The sequence below is a fragment of the Amphiprion ocellaris genome, chromosome 7 (assembly GCF_022539595.1).
Source record: "Amphiprion ocellaris isolate individual 3 ecotype Okinawa chromosome 7, ASM2253959v1, whole genome shotgun sequence".
In the NCBI taxonomy this organism is placed as follows: domain Eukaryota; kingdom Metazoa; phylum Chordata; class Actinopteri; family Pomacentridae; genus Amphiprion; species Amphiprion ocellaris.
The window spans coordinates 7,670,344-7,695,611 of record NC_072772.1 but is presented as its reverse complement, the minus strand read 5'-3'; the positions used below and the strand labels follow the sequence as shown (position 1 = coordinate 7,695,611).

Below are 25,268 nucleotides of genomic sequence, written 5' to 3'. Positions count from 1 at the left end.
AAACTGATGACATAGTGCTGTATTTTATGCCGTCTCTTTTTGTTGGGGGGGTACTTGAATGAAAAAACAGTTCACAGGGGGTACGTCACTGACTAAAGGTTGAGAGCCACTGATCTAGGAGTTTATAGACAGACCTCACACCAGTGATCAGTGGGGGGTTTAAAGTCTGTGGGCAGGAGCTGATGGCATCCAGGTCAAACTATCAAAGATCACTCAAATTAATTAAATATCTGTTTATGCTGATGATGATAAAACCGTGATACTCGGGTTGTTCACTCACACAGTTTCCAGTTTATCTTCTAGTGCAGAGGCAAATCAACAATAAAGCACAAAGGGGAGTTTATTTTTTATTTTTTAAAAGACTTTTGTCGCATGTGGGTTTCCGTAGCGCCACTCTCGGTGGGTGGGGAAGTACAACGCAAAGGCAAAGAGGTCAAGAGGAGGGGAGGAGTGAACCACGTGTGTTCAGCACCATGTACAGCGCTGTCCTTCCTCGGTAGACTTGTTTTTGTAGGCTTGTACCCTTCGCATGTAGCCAGCCAGCCTTAGCCGGAGAAGCAGACTTTTCTTTCTTTTTGGCATTTTCACCAACACACTTCACGCAAAGCTGCCGGGGGATTTCTGTCGCCACACTGACTGCCGACCATGGTGAGCAAGACAGATGACATCCCGGCGTCAGTGCCTAACTGTAATCCGGCTGATCTGGCGGATGAAGCCGGGGATGGAGCCCCGGACGGCAAAGAGGGCAGCAAGACGCGTGTGAAGGATCCCTGCGGCTGTGGTGAGACTGCTGCTGCACACTGACTACCACATACGTGCTGTTACGCCACACATAGTGATTATGATAAACGCACACAATAACAACACAATTTCGTATATTCAGCATCACCGTGCACCTGTTTTCAGCGCTGCTTACCGAGTGGCCCTGCATAAAGACAGTGTCATTTACCTCCATGCTTTGTTATGTGACTTAAAAGTCCTCAAATCCAAGGTGGAGGTTCACCCCCGCCTCCTCCTCCCAACATCTCCTTGGTAGCCTCTGCAAGTTTGGATGGTCCCGCTTGCACCATCTGCTAACCTGTTAGCTCCTGTCAGTGTCCTCTGTGCTAATTAGCGAGCTAGCAACTTCCAGAGATTGATTTTTACATCCATAGTTCAGTCATAGCTGCTGCCATGGACTTCAACCTGACAGTGCACGCCAAGCAGCCAGGCTAATCCAAACAAATTAGCCGGCATGCTAGCATTAGCTCCCCTCATTCAGTATGCAGACGGTTAGCTCACTGGCTAGGTAGCTAACTAGCCGCTCCTGTCACTACCGGCTTCGAGCTCAAAAAGCCGAGCACAGGCACTTAAGACGAGTGTTTTTCGGATAAAGCTCAAACGGGCTGTATAGTACATGTTTTATAAGCTAACACAGAGCGGCAGTTTGTGTGAAGCGGACTCACTGACGCACATGTTCGGTAACAGAAGAACCGACTGAAGGTCACCTTCAGCGGAGCGGCGCACCGCCCGCACCAACACAGGGGGGGCCGCACTCGTGGTTTCAGTATTTCCGAGGGATACTTGTCCGAGAGCCGGTGTGACAGATGTAATACCTCGTTATCATGTTATCAAAAATACCCGTTAAGCGATGTCACGTCGGTGAATCGCTCTGCGGTCGGTCGTGACACTCCAACCGGCCTCCCCCTCCCCCCCCGCCGGGGAAGATTACATCGAGTGTTCCTCCTCGACCGGGAAGCGGAAGCCGGTTGTAGTAGAAAAAGTCATGATGCACGGTGAGAGGGAAGGTTACGCTAATAATACACGAACAGCGGTGTGAGTGAGGTGAGTAAACTGCGATTTTAGAAGTTTTTTCGTGGCGGATCGCAGTGAAGTGGCGGCACAGAGGCGGATTAAAGCGACGCGAGGACTGTCAGGCGGTGAAGTGAACTTCCAGAGCTGACCGAGTCCCTGCAGCCTGTCAGAGGGGCTCACATGTGGGACCTTGAATTGTCTCTGCAACCCGGGCGACAGTGTGTCAGTGCGCTGTGCGTCCACGTTTGATCTTGTGTCGCTTTGTGGGTGAAGATGTGCTGGCTGTTTGATAACTTATTATTATTACTTGTATATGTGACTTTGACTTATCCTACAAACTCACATGGAGCAGCAGATTCATCCTGGTTGAGCTGCAACAAATGGCACATTACACAGAACAGCAGTAGGCAGCTGTCTTGATAATTTAACAACAGTTTAGGGTAGTTTTAAAGCATTATGAGCTTTCTTTCCTGGTGTCACATACTCAATTGTGAGGATCGAGTTTATTCTCTTTACTCTTGAATTGCTGGTTGTAATAAAAATAAAATAAAGACATGAAATCTGGTGGTAGCAATGTAGGAGCGTGTGATGTGCATTTAATATGGCATTTTATGGTCCAAATTATTATTTAGCAAATAATCAGTACCTGCAACAGTGCTTGGAACCCGCAATAAAAGCAGTGGCAAGTTTAAGGGCCGAGTCAGTCAAGCTGGCGTTATTTTTGCAGCACGTTTAACACGACAGCTATTCCAGCAGAATAATAAGATTGGTGTTCAAATTGAACCTAACTAGTTTAGATATTTAAGTTAAGACCGTACAGTGTTATTTATGGTGAGAATTAAGGATTGAAATGTGGAAAAGTTTATTAAATGTTGAGCTTAACCAGACAAATGTAGCACTGAGCCCATAATTCTACCAAAATATACATGAAAACCCAACAAATCAAAGGATTCCCGGTCAACAAGATGTTCCTGTATTTCTGTGTGGATAATTTGATTTGATGTAATTAACAATATTGGAGGGGATGGACCTCCAGCAGAGCCAGACTCAGGGAGGGCGGTTCAGGTGAGGGTAAAGGGAGATGATTGAGAGAAAACAGACAAGAGAGCATAAACATTGGACTGATCGGCGGGATAAGTTGCCAGTAGGTCAGACTTGCACAGCTCCTGAGCCAGAAATACCTGAGAGCGAGGACACAACATTAATTACACGCAATAGTGTATAGAAAGGAGAAAATGACAAGAATTAACACATGTAATGACAGCTATATGAACAGGGTAACTAAGGTGAATCCGCGGCTACATTAAAAACAAAAAAAGAGGAGTTGTAAGTAGCCACACACGGCAGAGCCGACACATCGAGGCGAGGGTCACTGTCAGTGGTTTTAAGAAGCTTAGTGTTCCTGTGGGGTGAAGAGTGTCCAAGCTAATCCCAGGACTCACTGACACCCTGGCACAGTAGCTCATCTGGCTGGATGTCCAGGTAACGCTACTGTATTCATCTATTGTAACGACCTGTTGATTGTGTAACCCCATAATATCCAAGAACATCATGACTTTGAGTTGAGAGGAATCAAAGAGTTATTGTTTATTTGAGTCATTATAAGGGTCTGCAGAGATCAATCTGTGTTGGACTTTACAAGAAAACAAAAATGTGAAGCATAAACATTTATGCAAATTAATTTGCATCTCTAATTTCCAGGATCATAATCCGCATCTGGATATTTGGTTTACATTTATAGTATGGAAATGTAACTGACTATTACTTTATTAATTAGCACATCTTTTGGTCTTAAAACAAACAAAAAAAAAAAGAAAAAAATATCCCGTCACAAGCTCACAGTGTCAAACATTGAATCTTTAAATTGCTTATTTAGTTTGATCATCAGTTGAACACTTAAAGATATTTAATTGACAATAATAAAAATCACAGAAAGGCTTCAAATTGTTACATTTTAAGTGCAGACACCAGGAAATTTTGGCCTTTTTTTTATATAAATTGTCTTGAATGACATATTCTTAATTCTGTGTTTATTGACTGACTTAAACTCAGCATGTGTTACCACATAATTATACAGCAAAGTATCTCCCATACAATACAAGAACTTTATTGTATAGGTAGTATCCATATATCTTGGGAATTTTCTGTGATTGCTGGCAAGCTTTTAGTGATTCATTTATTCATACAGACCTTGTTTTGAGTTTTTGTAGACAGGAAATTCCAATGCAGATGCAGTCAGAGTCCGTCTGTCCACCAGCAGGATGCCACCGTGTGGTTTAACAAACATGATCACAGAGAGGCCTTGTGCGGTTGTGTTGTTGTTGTTGCTTTCAGGGTTGTCTGGCTGGTTAACGTTGCCATGGCAGCAGCCGCTGTCCCCATGTCAAGGGCTGCAAAGTGGAGCGATGGCTGGTTACATCGGTTATCAAGAGAAGTGGGCTGTTGTACAGAAAAGCTCATTTTTAACTGTGACATTATCTGATAGAAGATAGTGTGAATTATTATTGTGAGCTGGCAGCTGGATACTGAGAGAAAATGTGCCATTTGCAGTCTCAGCTGTGCCTGCTCTGGTGTTTCATTGTGTCTGTTTTTGCACTCTTGATCTCATTTATCTTATTGACTCCTTACCTTGACCTTGTGGAGGGCTTCTGTGTGGTCACTGTCCAACCATCGCTGTGTGAAGTTAGGTCACTGTTCATCCCTCTGTGGCATAATTTTGGTTAAAATGGTCTCTAAGATTAATTAGTTAATTTTTAATGGATTTTAGATGTGAGTGTTTTCTTTGGTTTACATTAAATGGAGCTGCAAATTACTAATGTGGAGTTTCTTGTTCTGACAGGTTTATGTATTTATTTTAACCAAATTGAGTGAGTACAAGCAAAATGGATGGTCATCATGATACTGACCACTTTTATGCAGGTGCCATATACTGAAGATGTTATTTGCTCTACATACAGAGGGACAGTGTATGTTCTGGAAGCTCATTGGATTTATGGTTTAATTGAAAAATAAATAACAATCTGAAAGTGATTGTTTTTTTAGCCACTGCAGTGAGCTAAATACTGATGCTGTCTGACTAATCTTCTCGTGATTCATATCATCATGTTCCTCAACCCCGGGTAGACATTTTTCCAGGAAATACATCATGAATAAGTCTTTGTGCATTTCAACTTCTTGGCTTTTCCCCTTACAGACAATAGCAGGCGTCACATTTGTCCTGTTTACAGTTAAACTGTAATTTAACCGTCCCCTTCAGTTTTTTTTTATTCTCCTCTCTCCCTAATGAACTTTCTTCCACTTCTGTGGAGCAAAATGGGTCAGTTTTGCAACGTTTAGTCTGCTGCAATGCCTCATCAGTCAGAGGCCTTGTGGCCCTTTGGACTGTTGCCTGCCGGATATGGTGAATGCTGCTAACAACGAACTAAATCTTGGAAGCCCTAATCAAACACCAGCTCCACACTTTACCCTGTATAAATGAACCATCATTTGTTGGAATAAGTCGGACAGCCTAGAATGATTGCTGACACATGGCAGTTGTTTGTTTGCTTTTCCTGCAGAATGATGGTGTCAGTGGGGGGAACTGCAGCTAACATGATGGTCGATTAATGTGTTAGGTAAAACACCAGAAAGTAGCGAAAATTATAATCATAGCTTACCGCGTTTCAGAGCCAAGGAGGGTCAAGACATTTAAAATAATGCAACAGGGTCAAATACAGCAGATCCTCACATTAACAAGCTATAACTTGTGTATCTTTACCAAATCACATGAAAGATGTCACTGTCTAATCTTCTAAGATGCTCGCTGCTAAAACTAAAGGATGCCCTCCTGTCTAGTCCACAGTATACTTTAGCCATCTGAACTGCAAGCAGTTTGTCTAGGAGTTTTTCATTCCAGTCACATATTTACTCATTGTGGGGTCATTTTTAAGAGAAAAATCAAATCCTTCACCTCTGCTCAAACGGCACAACCACGGTACAAAGAATCAAATAATGTCTTCTGTTCAGTATAACAAAGTTATAATGCCATAAATCATATCATAAAAAAGACAAAACTGAAGTTGAATATCTTTTATGTATTTTTGCAAAAGTTGAATGCACAACATTATTCTAAGTGCCTACAGGTGTTAACCATACTGGTGACTCAACATACAACAGATATTTTACTTTTTACAACTTTATTTTGTTTCCAAATTTGGCTCCTATGGTTTCAGTTCCTAAATTTTTGTCAAGTGACTAACGTTGACAGCTGAGTCACAAATGGCTTAATGTTAGTGAAGAGAAGCACCAACATTTTTAGTTCATTACAGAAAGTGATTTCTACAAACGGTGTAATTTTGGCAAATTTTTGAACGAGATATGGAGCATAAAGGGATTTTAGTCAGTCAGCATCACATGTAGGGAGAGCTCAAGTCTGATAAAGAAATTAAATGTGTGAAAACGAAGCCGGTGAAACACTCGACACCGAGCCGTCGCCTCCTTCTATCGTTATTGAGTCGCTCTGAAGCCGTTGTGTTTGTTATTCAGAGCGTGGCCTGCTGCTCCTCTCTCTCCTGGGCTCCTCCACCATTTCGTTGCGATCGCTCCCACTAAGGGTCGTGGTCCAGCCATGGAGCCCCACCCCTCCCTCTCTTCAGTAACCCTGACGCTGTGTTAACCTTGACAGTGAGAAAGGACACACTAGCTGGCAGCACTAGTGTCCCAGTGACAGAAAACAGTCGCCTGACATCCGCATAGCCGGCCTCTGCTCCTCTGAATGAATAGGTCTCATTTTTATTCATGTCATTTTTACTGTTACTTGAGAAACAGTGAAAAATATAATCATCCATAGTTTGGTGTCTGGCACTGACTTTTTAGGGCTCATTTTATTGACACAATGTACAACCTTCATTTTAAAAGCTCAGATGTCTATTAAAGAGGCTGTCTGCCTTGCAGGTATTGTATTTGCCACAGTGTAAGTGTATTAAATAACCATGTATGTTACCAATAATTCCCTCCTGTGAATGCTCAAATCCTTTTTACTCAATCCCTCAAGGCCTTCTGGCTAAACTCCCCTTAGTGTTGCAACAGTGTTGGTTTGAGCAGGTTTGTGTTGGAAGTTGGCTACTTTTCTGTCTAAATGAGCTAGTTACTTATTGTCACATTTCAGGTGTTTGTGATTTTTGTGTTACAGTCGCAGCTTTTTAGAAGCTGAAATCACAATGTCCGGATTCTTCAACCTTATTTCTGTCATGTGTTGAATTTATTTGAATTAAATGTTGTGGCAGCAACATACTGTTGCTGAGCTTTGTTGGCTCTGCTCACCCATTCATAAATATTTCAGAAGGTCATCCAGACCCAGAGGTTTGTGTTCCTTGTTTGTGACCCGGCTGCCTGGCAGCACATGGGTTATGTGGAAGACAAGTCTGTTGTTTCTGTTGTCAGGATGGCTTCCTTTGCATGGCTGACTGTGTGGAGGTTATTGACTAATGGCAGCCACAGAGTTTCCAGGTGGAAAATAGCTTAGAGTTCCCCTACAAAGTATGAACTGTTGGATGCAGCATGCACACAATAGTTTTGACATACTTTTTCATCGTAACATTGCGTCTTAAGCTTTGGCCGCAGTCTGTGCACTGAACAGATAAAGCTTTGTAGCTGCAATGGTAGTTATCTTACATTGTGCAATGGATTGTGGATCAGAATGGACAGAAATGCATTCTGGCTTACAAACTGCAAAATGCAACCTAACCTTGTTGGACATCTTGGGATTTGAAAATTTGTCCGCTGCAGGATCATAAAGGATTAATCTGTCTATCTATTTTTGACATTTTGAATTTAACATACTGTGCATTAGAACAAACTACTTCTTCTTCCATCATACTATATCATACGGCCGTGTCAGTGTTTAAATGTACCCTGAGAGTTTGTGCCGAAACTCTAAAACAAACCCATCATTCTTTACCAACTGATTGGCATACATAATTGAAAGTGTAAATAAGCAAATGTTTGCTAACAACGGTCACCACGTGATGGTAGGTCAATGCCATGCTCAGAGCGTTTCCTGTCAATACACTGTTTAAGTCAGTGGTTTACCTGCTTTAGATGAATGATTATGTTAGTTTTCAACAGTGTATAGGTTGTTATATTGTTATTGTTTCTTCTGCTACAGGGAACAGTGCAGATACAGCCATGGTGAATGGTGACGGGGCTCATGAACACACGGAGGAGGCTGAATCGAAGCAGGACAGGAATGGCGAGGCGGATGGAGGGGAGGAGTCTAATGAGCAGGAGGTGATAGTGATCCAGGACACCGGCTTCACCGTGAAGATCCAGGCACCGGGAACAGAACTGTTTGACCTGCAGGTAAGGGTTGGCTCTGCACAAGTAGGACTTCATAAGGCTGTGTCTACTTCTGCAATTTGAACTGTAGATTTCTTGGTGATTGCCGTGTCCATGTCACGTCATCTCTTTTGTTTCCTCCCGTGCATCAGGTGTCCCCTCAGGAAATGGTGCAGGAAATCCATCAGGTGTTGATGGACCGCGAGGACACCTGCCACCGAACCTGCTTCTCTCTGCAGCTGGATGGAAACGTGCTGGACAACTTTGCTGAGCTCAAGTCCATCGAGGGCGTGCAGGAGGGCTCGTTGCTCAAAGTGGTGGAAGGTCAGAGTCCGAAACGTTGTTTTACGCTTTTGCCTGATTAAAAGACAGTAATCACAGTCATTATCTTCACTAAAATAATCTAGTATTGATTACTGTTCAAAAAGTGTCGCCAGGTTGTCTTTTAACTAACCTACTAGTGTGAAAACAAATACAGCACTGATGGAGGTGAAGAAGCCAGGCAGCGAGGGCAGGTACAACCCCATCAACGTGATCAACATTATTCGACATCAGCCAGAGCAGATGTTGTGTTTGTAGTGTTTAACTGTCATGCGGATGAATATACTGAGAAAAAGTCTATGTAAAGTAGTAATTAATATGCTTTATGGGTTCATTATACCACATGAAACTGTTGTGAACTGCTCAGTCAAATTAGAATTTTCAAAATCCCGCTTTGGTTGCTGGTTTGACCTCTAAAAGCTTGTTGGGCGCTAAAGTTATTTTATTAATTTCTTACAAAAATAATCCCTTCCAACCATAAAAATTCTTGGATCCCGCTCTACACTAGTGCTTCCTCTAGAACTTGCACATCTATAAAGTCTACTCGCTGCAGCTCAGCACACCAGCTCATCTACAACTCTGCTCAAACACTATAGAACTATTCTGTGCTATACAACGGCAGGTTGTGTTGCTGGAGTAATTCAGCCGTACATGTTTGAACCAGAAACTGGTTCTGGAAAAAAAATCACGATAAGCTTCTTCCTGCAAGTTATCGGCTTTTGAGGCAGTTTCAAGGTAAAAATGCTCAGCTAAGGCACTAGCTGCTTACTGTCACTGTACAGACACACTGATAAGGGGGGGGAAAAAAAGATTTTCACCTTGATTGTGCCACAACAGGTTTCAAAATCATGAGGAAAAAAGCAGTACTCTGGCCTCTAAAATGCTGGAGGCACCAATAGAGAACTTTCAGTTTGTTTTAACAGGTTAGATGTAATATCATGAGCACACACTGTAGATATGCAGCATTCCACCACTTGCCAGCTGTGGATTAAGTTACCTATTATGACAAACTAAGAACGGAAGGCAACTTTTACTCATTTAGTGTGCTTCTACTGTCAGCAGTGGAGCAGATGTCAGTGGGAGAATGAAGCCTGGGCAAAGAGATGATTGGTTTGGCCCACTTCACCAATAAGAGCAGATTATCTGTGAATCCCAGTTGTGTCTGATAAATGTTTGTAAGACTTCTTGGTGGAAAATATCCACTGCACAAGGAGGTGTTAGTGGTGAGCCTCATCTCACCCTCAATCTTAATGAAAACAATCGACCTCGTCTTCATCTCATTATTCTTCGGAAATAGGGAGACTGAGTTGTTAATGTAATTAGTTAGCAGGTGTAGTAACTTATAATCGAGCAGGAGAAACACTTAGCGCTTATGTGCTCTGGTTTTTATAACTTTATTACTCCAGTGCCTCATTGAGCCGTGATTTCTGGTCTACCCAGACCAATTCTGAACACTAAAATGATAAAAAGAAAAAAATACAATCCAGCACCATAATTTAGCATGACATATCTCAGTCTGTTACATATTGTCAGATATTATTATCATGTTAACATGTTTAATGTGTTTAGAAGGAAATCTCTAAATTTTGTCTTCCTATTTACAGCCTGGCACAATCTAATATGGAGAGCTTTTACTGCATTTAGCTGCTGCCCAGAACTGAACTGAATGATTCATTAAAATGGTTTCTTAGTTTGATCTAGTGCTCTAACGCCCACTCGCTGTCTGCTAATTACACCCTTTTGCTTCTCTTTGCTCCAGAGCCCTACACGGTGCGTGAAGCTCGCATCCATGTGCGTCACATCAGAGACCTGCTGAAGAGTCTGGACCCCTCAGACGCCTACAATGGAGTGGACTGCAACTCCCTCTCTTTCCTCAGCATCTTCACTGACGGAGACCTCGGAGGTACGACACACTACGACAAGTCATGCTGACTTCACCATTTGGTCCCAGTCATGCTTTTAGCCATCAGTTGTCGCTGCTTCCTGTTAATGTTTTCACAGCCTGATTCAGACATCGTAGCACATTTACAGAAAGACACAAAATGCTTGCACAGTATTTGCAGGGAGAGCAAAACAGAGTGTTTTCTGTCCTCTCACTTATGGATTTTAAAATCTAATTCACATCCATGTCTAAGGGCTTATGTGCGTAGTAGTCCAGTGTGTAACACAACACTGCATGGACGGCATGTATGGAAATGTACATACCTTCATCTTGGTTCTTCTTACGCAGATAGTGGAGAGAGGAAGAAGAAGGGCAGCGAGCTGGAGCAGATCGACTGCACCCCCCCAGAGCACATCCTGCCCGGCAGCAAAGAGCGCCCCCTGGTGCCCCTCCAGCCACAGAACAAGGACTGGAAGGTGAGGAGCAGCCTGGTCTCAGCTGTAGGCCTCTTAAGGCGGAATAACATTTTGCCCTTTAAACTTGTGTGAGCAGTCGGATCAAGTTGAAGCCATAACATTTCAAATTTCTGCCTGTTATTTACCAGCCCATGCAGTGCCTGAAGGTCCTGACCATGAGCGGCTGGAACCCTCCACCTGGAAACAGGAAGATGCACGGTGACCTCATGTACCTGTACATTGTGACTGTGGAGGAGCGCCATGTCAGCGTCACCGCCTCCACACGTGGCTTCTACCTCAACCAGTCAGTCCACCTTCATGCTCCCGATACGGTTTCTACACAAAGCCTTTGGCAGCAGCTGTTACGCAGAGTGTTTGCAGTGCTCCATAGCGATCAGAATGTGCAACATGTCATTAAGTTGCAGGAGTCAGACTGTGATTAGAAGGTCATATAAATCATTCTCAATGGCACATTTCCTGTGGTGGAGCTTTCCATTTAAACAGAACAGACATATGATACATGTAGCTGGACTTTCTTTAACCCTCTGAGCTACACGCAGTTTCTGAACATTATTTTCTACTGTCACACCTTTGCTGACCGTGTGCTTATTTTTTAACAGCAATAGGACGTACCGTATCGCTATAGAAACAGCACAACCATCGTTAGCAGTAGAAAGACCTTAAAAACATCTTCTGTGCAGTATCACAAAGTTAGAATAGCATATCTTAGAAAAAGACTAAAAAAATGATTATTATACATATATATTATTGTGATTTTACAAAAAAAGAAGAAAACTTGAAATAAGCATGTACAGTCCCCACACGTGTTACCAGCACTGGAAAACAGGGGTGTTACTACTTATTACAACTGTAGTGTACCTGTTCTGTGTAAACACAGCCCGCAGTTCAGCCGAAAGGTTGTTGGATTTTTATCACATGACCTTTGGGCACAGCTGAATCACTAATGGCTTCTCCATTTTGCCAAGATTTTCTTACTGTATGCGATTAGAGCAAATCCTTTATTTTTGGAATTTTTGGAGAGATGCAGAATAATGTTGTTTTGCTTGATTCCGTTTTCCGACACAACACAAAACAAATGAGTACTTCACGTAGTGTTAGAAAGTTTAAAGTCTGTTCCTTTCTGCTGTCACAGTTTCTGGTCCTGATAATTATTGTAGTGTTTGTGATTTATTATTTTTTTAATGATAACATGCCTTTCAAGCTTGGCTGCAGGTTTTAGGATTCAGAGGTTTAAACAGCAGATAGTGTGTCGATTAGGATGCGAGCGCAGCAGTGTATTAGCAGGATCCTGATTGTGGATGCAGGTGAAAGCTTAACAGTCACAATAATGGGATGTAATTGGAGCGAGGTTGACTTTCCCGCACAGTTTTATTACAAACACTGTAGCTTCCATGTTTTAACATTTAATGGTTTACAGATTTACAGCTTCACTGAGCTTCATCCTACTGGAAAACTACTCACTGATCCAACACTGAGTTGTTGGTTTTCTCTCCAGTAAAGCTGCAACAGTTAATCTATTAGTTGTTTATTTAATCCCCAACTATTTTGATAATCTGTTGAGGAATGTTTTAAGAAAAAATCCTGAACTCTCTGATTCTTGCTTCTTTAATTTGAATATTTTATGGTTTATTCTCTCGTCATGATGGTAAACTGAATATATTTGGGTTTTTGGACGAAACAAGACCTTTAAGGACATCATCTTGAGCATTCAAAAACACTGTTCAATATTTTTCACCAGTTTCTGCCATCTTTTGGACCAAACAATGATCAATAATCAAGAAAATTATCGATAGATTAATCGACAGTGAAACTAAGCGGCTGTACTCTTCAGTTAGTAGACTTCAGGTCACATGCGTTTTGGCAGCCATATTAATGTGAACAATGAAGGTAATGTGCATGTGTTTTTCAGATCTACTACCTACACCTTCAACCCCAAACCAGCCAATCCCAGCTTCCTGAGCCATTCACTGGTTGAGCTGCTGAGCCAGATCAGCCCTGCCTTCAAAAAGAACTTCACTGCCCTGCAAAAGAAGAGGTGAAGGCATCTTGTTCCTTTTAGTTAGAGGTGCTTTTGAATGTGCTGTTCTTCTTCTGTGGTCAGCTTGTCTTCATACTGACTGTATTATTTCTGAGAGGAAATGGGAGGAACACAGTAACCCCCTGGCCTCTGTTCACTTTCTACAAAAGCTTCTCTTCTTTGCTAATGTTGCATTTTTCTTTGAAGACAATCTTTTACAAATTCATTTAGTCATTCCGTCCTTACATTTGAGCTTGGAGAGCACATTTGCTTTTATAGCAGCAGGTCAAAATTTTGAAGTACAATAAGAATAGAAACTCAAAAAGAGAAATATGATTACAGCAAATATGTCCAAGACTCTTGTTCTTATTATTTATTGGATTTAAATGAACTGCTCACCACAAGAGCAACCTTCAGATAAGCTGCCTGGAATGTGCGCAAAGAGATATTTACTGCTGAACTACAAAGTGATGCCTTTTTTTCTGTCTTTGGTGTTTTTGCTGCAGAGTGCAGAGACACCCGTTTGAGAGGATAGCGACGCCTTTCCAGGTGTACAGCTGGACCGCTCCGCAGGTAGACCACGCCATGGACTGTGTTCGAGCTGAGGACGCCTACACCTCTCGCCTGGGTTATGAGGAGCACATACCTGGACAGGTGGACGAAGCTGAGTCATGTAGCACATCATGCAAATAAATGCTGTGAAGTTTTTCACTGTGTTCTAATGTTTTTTGTGTGCTGACTCGTTTTCAGACCAGAGACTGGAACGAGGAGCTGCAGACCACCAGAGAGCTTTCTCGGAAGAACCTGCCTGAGCGACTGCTGAGAGAGAGAGCTATATTCAAGGTGCTCTTGAAGCTTTCAGGCTTTGAGATTCTGCTAATGTTTATCAGTTTATTGTGCCTTTGCAGATATTAGCTCAGCCTCTTGGCATTAAATCTGTTGACGATAATCAACTGTGGAGACCAGATGAGGCTGAATCACCCAAACTGCTGACTCACTCTGCTGGCAGACAATGCAACGCCAATCTGAGTTGTAAATTGTTCTTCTATATCACGAATACCTTCTTCTTTTTCTCCTGCAGGTCCACAGTGACTTTGCAGCAGCTGCCACTCGAGGCGCCATGGCAGTAATTGATGGCAACGTAATGGCCATCAACCCTGGTGAAGAAACTCGCATGCAGATGTTCATCTGGAACAACATCTTCTTCAGTCTGGGCTTCGATGTGCGGGACCACTATCGTGAGCTGGGTGGCGATGCAGCTGCCCACACTGCCCCCACCAATGACTTGAATGGAGTACGGGCTTACGGGGCAGTGGATGTGGAGGGTCTGTACACCTTGGGAACAGTAGTGGTGGACTACAGAGGCTACCGGGTCACAGCTCAGTCCATCATCCCAGGAATCCTGGAGCGCGAGCAGGAGCAGAGCGTCATCTACGGCTCCATCGACTTCGGAAAGACGGTTGTGTCTCACAGCAAATATCTGGAGCTGCTGGATAAGACCAGCAGGCCACTAAAGGTCAGCAGCATGACCACTGTATAACCTCTAGTGATTATTAAACTAGAAACACGTATCCAGTGATGGTATTAAAGCTGACTTGTGGTAGTTGGTTCTTTCATAACACGCTTATGTCAACCATCAGAACCCCAAACGGTTTCTAGGTGCTTTTTTGCTCCTGTTACATTTTTACTCACTGTGGGCTCATTTTTCACTGCAGTATAAAGTTTTGCACCTCTGTGGAAAAAGCACAACCAGTGCTGGAACTCAAAAATGGCTTAACAAAGTTACAATGCTATACATCACAAAAACTTAAAAAAAAAAAAAATCCAACTTGAATTTCTTTAATGAATAGTTTCACACAAATACCAGAAATAGAATCAAGAGGTACAGGATTTTTTCAAGTGCCCACAGGTGTTACCAATACAGGGGAAAAACCTGAGACTTCACGTGCTTGTGTCCTATCTGCTCTGTGTAAACACGGCCTGCAGTTCAGCCAAAAAGTTCCTGAATTTTTGTGAAGTGACTGTTAGTTACAGATAAGTCAGTCATGGCTTCTTTGTTGTGTCAAGTAGAGAAGAAGTTTTATTTTGTTGCGTAATCTTGTTTTTCTGAACTGTTTATTTTTTGCAAGTTTTTAAATGACATATAGTTTGATGAAATACCACAATTTGAAGCTACTATTTGTTTGTTCTTCCTGACAAAACAGACAGTTACACATGAGTAGTCCAGGTATTGTCAGAAAGTTGAAAGTCTGACAATGATGTCTGTTTTTACTGTTTCTTGCTATGATAAGTGCTGTAATTTTGGCAGTTTTTAAAAATTTTATTTTGTCTTTTGTAATATGCCTTTCAAATCCACTGTCAGGTTTTGGAGTTCAGAGGGTTACGTTCAATTTTTCTCCTGTTATATCATGACTGACGAACATCAACACATGCTAGGATTCAGATCTTTTGCCTCACCAACAAGTTAATGTTTCCATCCGTGTACTGTAAACTGTAGGTCCAGCGTCACAGTGTGCTGAATGACAAGAACGACATCGTGGAGCTGTGCTCTTCTGTTGAATGTAAAGGCATCATTGGGAATGATGGCAGACACTATATTCTGGACCTCCTTCGTACCTTCCCTCCTGACCTCAACTTCCTGCCTGTGGACGGAGAGGAGCTGCCTCCAGAGAGTCAGCGCCAAGGCTTCCCCCGCCAACACCGCCACCGTCTGGCCTGCCTACGCCAGGAGCTCATCGAGGCCTTTGTTGAGCACAGGTTGGTGCTGTCACGCACCGACATGAACTTTTCTAAAACATGTGCTACTATAAATATGACTTTGTTAATGTGTGTCATTGTTAATTCTCCAGATATCTCCTCTTCATGAAGATGGCAGCATTACAGCTCATGCAGCAGAAAGCAAACAAGGACTCAAACAAGACTGACACACCCTCCATCACAGAAACCTCAGAAACATCCACAGAGTGCAAGGCTGATACAGCCCAGACACAGACCACTGCTACAGATTCTTCTAATGCAACAGAAGTGTCCACAGATTTCACAAATCAGACAGAAAACGCCACCTCTGCTGCCTCACAAGCAGAAACTGAAGAAATCTCCTTGAAATCCGCAACAAATGGGCCTCTAGACCCAGCAGCCACTCAGAATGGGGAATGCAAGAGCCCATTGGAGGGTAAGGAGCTTGAGGAAAGTATTCCAGGATTAGCTCAGGCCAAAGAGCTTGCGGAGACCTTAGTTGCCGAAGATGGATCTGGTATTGGTACGTCCAGCAAAAGAAGGCTGGGACAACGCAGGGAGAGCTACTCTGGTGGATAATTACAAAGAAAAAGGCAGTTTTTAATTGCAGACAAGTAGTAATGAACTAAAACTTAACTAATCTGACACAATTTTAGAGAAAATGTGTGTCTATTGCATTAGGGCGGTAGTGTATCAGGCAGAATTTCACTGAAAGACATACAGGTAGTAGCTTCTTTCCACCCGACTAGCTGTCCCTGTCAGTCCTCATCCTGCAGAGAAGAGTGTTGGCCCCCAATCAAAGCATCTCCAGACTGTGATCCCTTCTAGGATTTGACCCAGTAAAATGAATAATCAGTTGCTGTGTCCATTAATCCAAATGGTGCTTGGGAATGCAGAAGTAATCGCATGTTCAGTGATTTGTGTGGTGTTCGATTGATCCTAAATCACAGTAATCTGCTTGCTCTAGTCTGTTTGCGGTTGTGATGTGTGGTGGTGGGTCCTCAGTAAGGCCATGTCTACAGTAAGCCTATCATTGTCTTAAAACTTGGCTGAGGAAATAAACAGAATTACAAGATCAGTGATACGATCTGTCCTTTATCAATGCTGCAAATAAGAACACTGGCTTTACGTAGACATGACTTAAATCTTCACTTTTCACATACAGTGACATTATATGTCTCTCGCCATTCCTTCTAACATTTTTGCATCTTTTTCTAGATCCCAAAAGTCGTGAGGTGGTCCTCAATGCCTGCAAGGCGGTGGGCTCCATCAGCAACACATCTTTTGATATTCGTTTCAACCCAGACATCTTCTCTCCAGGTAAATACAAAAGATGATCACTTTGTGTGGATTTTGTGTCAGAATTATTCAGAAATGAGCTATGTAGCTATTAAAGGGACCTGAATAAAATGAAAAGCTTTAGAGGTTGAGAAATATTTGATGCTTATGATTTTCAGTAATTTTTTTCTGCCAAAAGCTTGTTCCTTCTTTTGTATGTGGATAATTCAAGCTGATAAATAATGAATTGAGGCAGGAAAAAAAAAATCCCTGCAACTTTTTGGATGGGGATATGTCCAGTGTTAAAAAGGCTGAAGCCAAAGAAAGGTTTGTTTCAGAGTGAAAAAAAATTACAACACAAATGACTAGATTCAGCTCTGAAATCACAATGCCTAATGTGAACTAATGCTGACAGAAACTGAATGGATTTGAATCTGTACTGTATAATATAACAGCATAGTGACAGTGTTACCCTCTTAGAAGAGCAGCCGAGATAAATGCAGTAGTTCATCCATCTTCAGTCCCTGAGCTGAATTTGTTAGTGTCTAATTTCCTTTTTCTAGACGTTTTAGCATACCTGGCTCCCTCATGGCCCATCTCCTTGGTTACTGTTGCTATGCCTGTCAAGCTTTAACACTCAGCATCTAAATCTATGCCATTATCAATGATATCAGTGAAATATTACAGCAGATTTATGGAAAATGGCTCTCAAATGTCTGAGAGAAATAGACAGAAAAGACTAAATATGCATCGGAGAGCTAGACTCAGAATGTAATTTGTCAGCAGAGTATTATAAATAAAGAGCATGTTATTGCATTAGGTACCCACTTCCTCACAATTTATTTCTTGACAAACATACATTGGAAAAATAGTGTTCTTGCACAGCAGGCTAAGTCAATGTGTTTTTTTATTTTAGGCTTAGCTAAGCTGTTGTAGCTAATAGCTACTAAAACTGAGTTATTTCATATCTCTGGGTTTCTTTTTTGAAGATTTTGTTACCACATCTTCCATTGGATCTGTACATTAGACTTCATATTACATAATTGATCAATAATATACAGCTATGTGCTAAGCCACCTAACATTAGCATCTTACCATGGGGCAAATGAAGGGCTTTTTGTTGATATTTGATTGATTCAGCTTTGAGTGAGTTCCATAGATACTTTCCACACTGTTTCATCCATATCCAACATCTCTCATGTTTTTGGCTTCAGAAAATGTAAAAGGTACGACACCACTCTTTAAAGTTTAAAAATGTCTGCAGTCAGACTTGTAAGTTTTCATTTGTGCACCATTTTAGCATTTGTTCTGACATGTTCTGGAAAGGCCTCCCACGCCTCGTTACAGTTGCTGATGGTGAACTGAATAGTAGGCATTTAAAGAACAGGTTCCGTGAAAGGTCAGTAACAATATAAAAGAATATATATGTAAAGAAATGACTGTGTTTGTGTGCTTTTAAACCAGGAGTTCGTTTCCCAGATGACAGCACAGACGATGTCCAGAAGCAGAAGCAGCTCCTCAAAGACGCTGCTGCCTTCCTGGTGTCCTGTCAGATCCCATCACTGGTCAGTGACACACATCCAGTTTAGACATGCATTGAATTCTCTTGTTGTGCATCAGAGTTTGAAGTTATATCTGTGTGTTTTATAACCAGGTGAAAGACTGTTTGGACCACAGCGCTCTGCCCATGGACGGAGTCACACTAACAGAGGCCTTGCACCAGAGAGGCATCAATATTCGCTATTTGGGCACAGTTCTGGAGTTTGTGGATAAGACCCCTGCCAAAGCCCAGCTACAGCACTTCTATGTGTGTATAAAACACCCCCATCACACTATCTGCATCCATGCTGATATTCATACTAACATCTCTTCTTTTCTTGTGTTTTATAGAGAATAGGAATCAGTGACCTGATCACCAGATGTGCAAAGCACATCTTCAAGACATACCTCCAGGTTTGTAGTATCAGACATACAATCTGACACATTTAAATGATCAACCAGCATTCATTTTGATCGGTGATTTTTGTTCTTTGTCACCTTGCAGGGTGTGGAGTTGTCTGCCCTCTCAGCTGCTGTAAGCCATTTCCTAAACTGCTTCTTGAGCTCCTTCCCTGACGCCGTCGCCCACCTCCCTCCCGATGAGCTGGTGTCACGCCGCAAAAGCCGCAAACGTCGCAACAGGGTCCCCGGCAGCGGCGACAACACGGCGTGGGCCAGTCTGACGCCCAGCGAGCTGTGGAAGAACATTGCCTCTGAGGCACAAAGCTACTATCACTTCACCGTACAGTGGTAAGGGCTCCAGCTGTTGTGAAACAATTCTTAAGCTTCAGACACAGTGTTGACAGGCTGCTTTTTTATTCATGCAATTCCAAGCAGTGTGTGATTATTCATGACAAATATTCATATTCTTTTCTTCCTCAGTGAAAGCGTCGATCAGGTGGTGGAGAAATATGGCCTTCAGAAAATCACTCTGCTCAGAGAAATTTCAATCAAAACTGGCATCCAGGTGACACTCGTGTAGTTTATTGAAACCTCACCAAATGGCCAACCCATTTTCCCCCCATTTCTTATTAATAGAAATATAATTTTGTTTGACTTTAGATCCTGATAAAGGAGTACAACTTTGACAGCCGCCACAAGCCTGCCTTCACAGAGGAGGACATCCTGAATATTTTCCCTGTTGTGAAGCACGTAAACCCCAAAGCCTCAGACGCCTTCCACTTCTTCCAGAGTGGACAGGCCAAAGTGCAACAAGGTGATGGTCACATGGGTACTTTAACAGATAATGTCTGATTGTACACTTTTGGGAGCATAGTTTTTGCAGATATTCTTTGGTTTATCTAAACGTAAATCCACCTAATTTCCAGGTTTCCTGAAGGAGGGCTGTGAACTGATCAACGAGGCTCTTAACCTCTTCAACAATGTGTACGGAGCCATGCATGTAGAGATCTGTGCCTGCCTGCGCCTGCTGGCTCGCCTTAATTACATCATGGGAGACCACCCCGAGGTATGCACAAACGATCACAACTCTTCACTTTTACATTTTTTAAGTGTTCATTTGATTTTGTGATCCTGAGTCTCTCAAGCCAAACATTCTTGGTTGCCACAGCAAAAGCTTAACTAATAAATTTATTTGCGCTGTCCCACAAGCGTTTATCCTTGGCCCTCTGCTATTTTCAGTGTGTTTTCTTGTCTACTGAAGATTTGCGTAGGATTATGCATGAATTTCTTTGTTCCCACCATGATTACTGCAGTTCTTTATATTCCAGCTTCAGACAGATCTCCATCTACAGATTCTGACTGGTTCAGAGGGGGCACTTAAAAATATGACCATATTACTGCGGCACTTAGCAATTTACAATGGCTACCTGTAAAATTCAGTATTGAAATTAAAATGTTATCAAGTGTTTGTGAACAAGAGGACCGGGCCTTTGCCATTACTGCTTCCAAACAGCCTGCCAATTGAGATCAAAGGGGCCTCGTCTTTTGTGCCTTATGTCTCTTTATTATTTTGCAACATTAGTAATGTTTAATTTGTGGCAGTGTTTTATGACCCTTTTTGGCTTTATGACCTGACTGTTTTATTAATCTTTTTTTTTATGATCTCTAGCTGCTTTTATGATTTTTGCTTTATTATTTAGTCATTTTCATTGATGTTTTTCAGTCTTTTTAATTATTTTCATTCTATTAAACACTTTGTCAAGACAGTATATAATGCAATATTTAAAAAAACAAAAAACAAAAACCAGCTTGTTTTTAAAGATAATGAGGATTGTATTGTATTTCCCTGCAGGCTCTCAGCAACCAGCAAAAGGCTGTTCTGATGAGTGAGAGAGTCCTCGGCATCGAGCACCCCAACACAATTCAAGAATATGTAAGCTGTCAGACCCAATATAGAAACAAATTTTTTGTCATGCCAAAGATGTTTAATGTCTTTTTAACCTTCATGTTTCTTCTCTTCACTTCTCAGATGCACTTGGCTCTGTACTGCTTCGCTAACGGCCAGCTTTCAACCGCCCTGAAGCTGCTTTATCGTGCTCGTTACCTCATGTTGTTGGTTTGCGGGGAGGATCACCCAGAGATGGCACTTCTAGACGTGAGCACGCTCTTGGGATTTATCAGCCTCTAACATAATTAATGCCGATTATATCTCTGGTAAAATCTGATCTGCTGCAGGAAAAACACAGGATTAGTAATAAAGACTTGTTTTTTTGTTCTTGGCTTCCACAGAGTAACATCGGGCTGGTGCTGCATGGAGTGATGGAGTATGATTTGTCTCTGAGATTCCTGGAGAACGCCTTGACCATCAACACGAAGTACCACGGACCCCGGTCCCTCAAAGTGGCCCTCAGGTGTGGGGAGAGATTCACCATTCGTAGGTCCAGAGTAATAATAATAATACTGACATTATGGTTTGTGTAACATTTTTTTTGTTGTTCTTTTCAGCCACCATTTGGTTGCGAGAGCGTACGAGAGCAAGGCTGAGTTCCGCTCTGCACTACAGCACGAGAAGGAGGGCTACACTATTTACAAGAACCAGGTTGGCACTGTAGGAGCTGACACTTTCTATCAGGTGTGATGAGGTGATAACTTAAACTGATGGATTTTTTTTTCTGTCTTCTCAGATGGGTGAGGCACATGAGAAAACCAAGGAGAGTTCGGAGTATCTGAAGTATCTCACCCAGCAGGCTGTAGCTCTGCAGAGAACCATGAATGAGATCTATAAGAACGGCTCCAATGCCAGCATCATGCCTCTCAAGGTGGCTGATCTGACATGTTTTTGTTTCTCCATCTTATTCAGTCTGAAATGTATAACACTAATTTTATGTGTGTATTTCCTCCCGTTTTCCAGTTCACTGCCCCCAGCATGGCAAGTGTCCTGGAGCAGCTCAACATCATCAACGGCATCATCTTTATACCACTCAGGTAGAGTCAGAAAGGTGTATAACTATGTTTCCAGTACAAGATATGAGGTTTTTAATGCCCGTAACACCAGCAGTGGCCTCTTGAGACCTTGGGATTTAAATTTTTGTTGAAGTTTTTCAAGTGTAACACTGTGTTCACCTTCTATAAATCAGCCATCCCTGAAAATAGCTTTATGTCTTATAAGAATGAATAAACTATTTTCTCGCCCCAGTACCAAGGGTGATCAAAAAGTTCCAAGACAAACTATAAAAATCAAAATCCCATGCCTGACTTGAATTTGGCCGCTATCCACTTCAAATGAGTCTTTTTATGCAGTGATACGCCACTCCTAGCAGTTCTGCTGTGGTTGTAACACTCCTTGGAAGTGTCATCATAAAAATACGCCAAATACCATCTGTGATGAGCACTAAATCTCTTAAACTGTGTCAAAGAAAGCGGACCTTGAACAGTCCTCAAGAAGAAGACGCCAAGGGGAGCCAATACTAGCAAGCAAGGAGGGTGAGGGGCAATTATTGTCCATCCATCATCTATACACCGCTTAATCCTCATTAGGGTCGTGGGGGGGCTGGAGTCTATCCCAGCTGACTCAGGTGAAGGCAGGGGACACCCTAGACAGGTCACCAGTCTGTCACAGGGCTACATACAGAGACAAACAATCACTCTCACACAGTTAATGTCATTTGCACTGAATGTTCTTCCTCAGGCGCCTTCGGATGTTGCAGTAAAGCTGTGCTTTGATTTTCTGACCCTGGGGAGCTCATTCCCAGTGCACAGCCACATGTAATGTTTCAGAAAACAGCATGCATGCTCCTGATACACTCTTAATCTGATGTACTGTGTTCAGTTTTGGACACTGCAGACTCTACTCCTGTGAAAACTGCCATTACTTCACTTGGTAGTAACTGCAGACTCACCTTTGTTTCTGTTCCCCGAACAATGGTATTTGGGAACACGCGAGGTCACACCCTTTGATTTATGATGCACAAACTGCATGAACATACAGTACGTGTGCATGCAGGCACCCAATATAAAATATGCTCTATAAACTATATTGAACTGCAACCTTTCAAATGAATTTTAGTTCATTAAAACTCTGGTTAAGAAGGTAGAATTAGATAGCGACGCCCAGGCAGTGATTGGTCCTGGTGAGAACAACCCTGCATACGTTTTGTGTGCACATCTGAGTGACCAGTAATTTGAGATAAACAAGCTATACCATAAATTTCTTATATTTAAAATCATGTTTTTTTTTTCTTTTTCTTTCCTTTTCAGTCAAAAAGATCTGGAGAACCTGAAGGCAGAGGTGCAGAGGCGACAGCAGCTGCAGGAGCTTGGAAAGAGCGAGGAACCCACTGAGGACAGCCCACTGGAGCTAGAGGATAAAATCCCCATTGATTAATATCTAAAAGCCCTCAATACAGCTACTTTCTGCTATGGGGGGGAAAAAGAGCGGCCGTGATGCAACAGTCAAGTCACTGAGCCTGTGGACCCGAGAACCGAGCAGTCTAAATCAGCAATGAAATAAAAAAGGGGAGGGTGGGGGTCAGGGCAGTCCAGAGAAAAACTGTATGAACTGTAGGACTAAAGGAATACAGAGCAGGAGTTTCCTACAAGGTAGGAAGAGTAGCGAGGAGAAAGTACAAACGACATAGAATCAATGTAATGTGCAATCTGAAAAATCCCCAGCCCAAGAACCTGGTGAGGAAGTCACTGAAGGTGGTAGCTGCTTAGAAATATGATTCGGTTTGAAAGAGTGATGCAGCCTGGAGGGGTAGGAGACCAAGAATGACCATGACATTCTATACCATAGCCTTATCCATTGTACTTTAATCCCTAAGTCATGCTTCTACTCAGCTTCCCACAACACTGTTAGCCTAGGACCATTATTTTGCCCCACCACTGCCTAAAGAGCCCCACAAACCCCCAGGGCATGTAGCGCCCCCCTCCCACCCCCAAATGGTGCTCTAAATGATACAGCACTTACCCTGTCCTAGAACTCAGGGGTACTTTCTACTGTGCACTAAGACCAGAATACAGCTACTAAATTAGAGATTTTTTCAACTGGGGCTTGAGAATGTAAATTCCTCTTCTTTTGTGGCTTCTTTGAGCCACTTTGCAGCAATCACCCATCATCCTTACACATCCCCCCGATGTTGAATTAATTTAATCCCTCGATCATTTGTACTTACGACATCCCAGGTGGGTGCCAGCTGTGTCCTATGGTTCCTGTTTCTCTGAGCGAACAAACAACACAGAGACACGTTAGTGAGCTTCCAGCCGACCATTCAGCTTGACTTCATCTGCTGGTTTTTTTTCCTTTTTCTTTTTTAGTAAATAAAATGGATTTTTGTAAAATGCACAAGAGAATTAAGAAGGTATTTTATGCCTGTTGATCATCAGTTAATTTAAGCCATGTCTGTTTTATAGAAAATGTATAGAAGTGGAAAAAGATGTATAAATCTCTACTGGATTTAAACAGGTACTTGATTGATGTTGATGGGAAAGCGCAGATTTGAGAAACATCCACCTTGAACAAGTAGATTTATCTATCTATATACTAGCTGTGTTCAATCTTCTATTTTTACACACTGAAAGAAAATATGTGCATGTATGTATGTTTGACTGTGTGTGTGCGTGCGTGCGTGTGTGTCTTTGTGTAGTCTGACAGAAAATCTATCGGCCAGGGCTGTTGCTGCTTTTGCTGCTGCATAGTTTGAATAGAGGCTAAGCAAACATTGGCTTTCCACATGTTTTATATTCCTACACACAGTTGTCCTGTCAAATGGCTGATGTCTCTTTTCTTTAAACATTCATGGCCACCAGTGTTGTAAATCTGCTTATGTATGAAGTTGGTTCTGACATTAACCTCGCCGTTGGACAGGTGCTCACCCTTGGCAGTTGTGACACATTTATTGTTGCTGGGTGTTTTTCTTTCTTATTGTTTTTGTTTCCTTTTACTGGGTCATCTTTTCATATGTAACCAAGACTAAAAGCCAGCCAGGAGTGAGCAGTTTCAGTGCACTTTCTCGTGCTGTGTGTTAATATAATCATACACCAAAAGTGGATAAAAAAGAAGGGCTGCTTCGGTCTGATGTACCAAAAAAGACTGATAAAGGTTTGTTTGCGCTTGTATACATGCAATGTATCCCTCCCATGGCAATTTGTTACTTAATTGTTGCCGTGTGTAGATGTTAATGATTAAAGCAATAGAGAGATGGTGCCAGAGCTGATTGTTCTGAGAAAATGCAGTCTGTTTGACACAAGACGTGCAAGATGGACTACTTACTGTACCGCCTGAATTACCTGACAATAAAGGAGCCGCATACAGAAACAAAAGGCGACCTCTTCAGACCAGGAGATGAGGTTACTACAGTGATTATCCAGATTGTGCTCTTAAAACATGATGTCACAACATCAGTAGCAGAGCATGGTGTGTATGTGCCTATTATTTAAGTGTCTGAATGGCAGTAATAATAGGTTTAAAGAAACTTTACAGGTTATAAAGATGAAATATGAATCCTGA

General features: G+C 42.2%; 1 protein-coding gene across 3 annotated transcripts; it reads left to right on the top strand.

Moving 5' to 3' along the window:
* Positions 1–437: 437 nt before the first annotated feature.
* On the top strand, positions 438–25,268 carry cluha (clustered mitochondria (cluA/CLU1) homolog a). 3 transcript variants are annotated; one of them, XM_023276906.3, is made up of 27 exons: positions 438–781; positions 7,940–8,133; positions 8,262–8,433; positions 10,190–10,333; positions 10,661–10,788; positions 10,917–11,071; positions 12,698–12,823; positions 13,312–13,459; positions 13,556–13,648; positions 13,887–14,321; positions 15,303–15,562; positions 15,655–15,977; positions 16,760–16,861; positions 18,284–18,384; positions 18,474–18,626; positions 18,710–18,772; positions 18,864–19,108; positions 19,241–19,325; positions 19,421–19,574; positions 19,687–19,826; positions 20,613–20,693; positions 20,790–20,915; positions 21,050–21,171; positions 21,266–21,359; positions 21,445–21,579; positions 21,672–21,745; positions 23,018–25,268. In XM_023276906.3, the coding sequence occupies exons 1-27, from the start codon at positions 646–648 to the stop codon at positions 23,142–23,144; spliced, it is 4,116 nt and encodes a 1,371-aa protein (XP_023132674.1). In that variant the 5' UTR covers positions 438–645; the 3' UTR covers positions 23,145–25,268. The 3 variants fall into 3 exon arrangements, with proteins under 3 accessions (XP_023132674.1, XP_023132673.1, XP_023132675.1); XM_023276905.3 differs by having other exon boundaries at positions 15,655–16,064; XM_023276907.3 differs by lacking the exon at positions 438–781 and adding an exon at positions 1,696–1,824 and having other exon boundaries at positions 15,655–16,064.

Bases quoted from the DNA above. Each gene is read 5' to 3' on its own strand.
- cluha (XM_023276905.3), top strand. From the start codon at position 646: ATGGTGAGCAAGACAGATGACATCCCGGCGTCAGTGCCTAACTGTAAT. The intron at 18,627-18,709 runs GTGTGTATAAAA...TGTGTTTTATAG, and splicing joins CCCAGCTACAGCACTTCTAT to AGAATAGGAATCAGTGACCT. The intron at 19,827-20,612 runs GTATGCACAAAC...ATTTCCCTGCAG, and splicing joins TCATGGGAGACCACCCCGAG to GCTCTCAGCAACCAGCAAAA.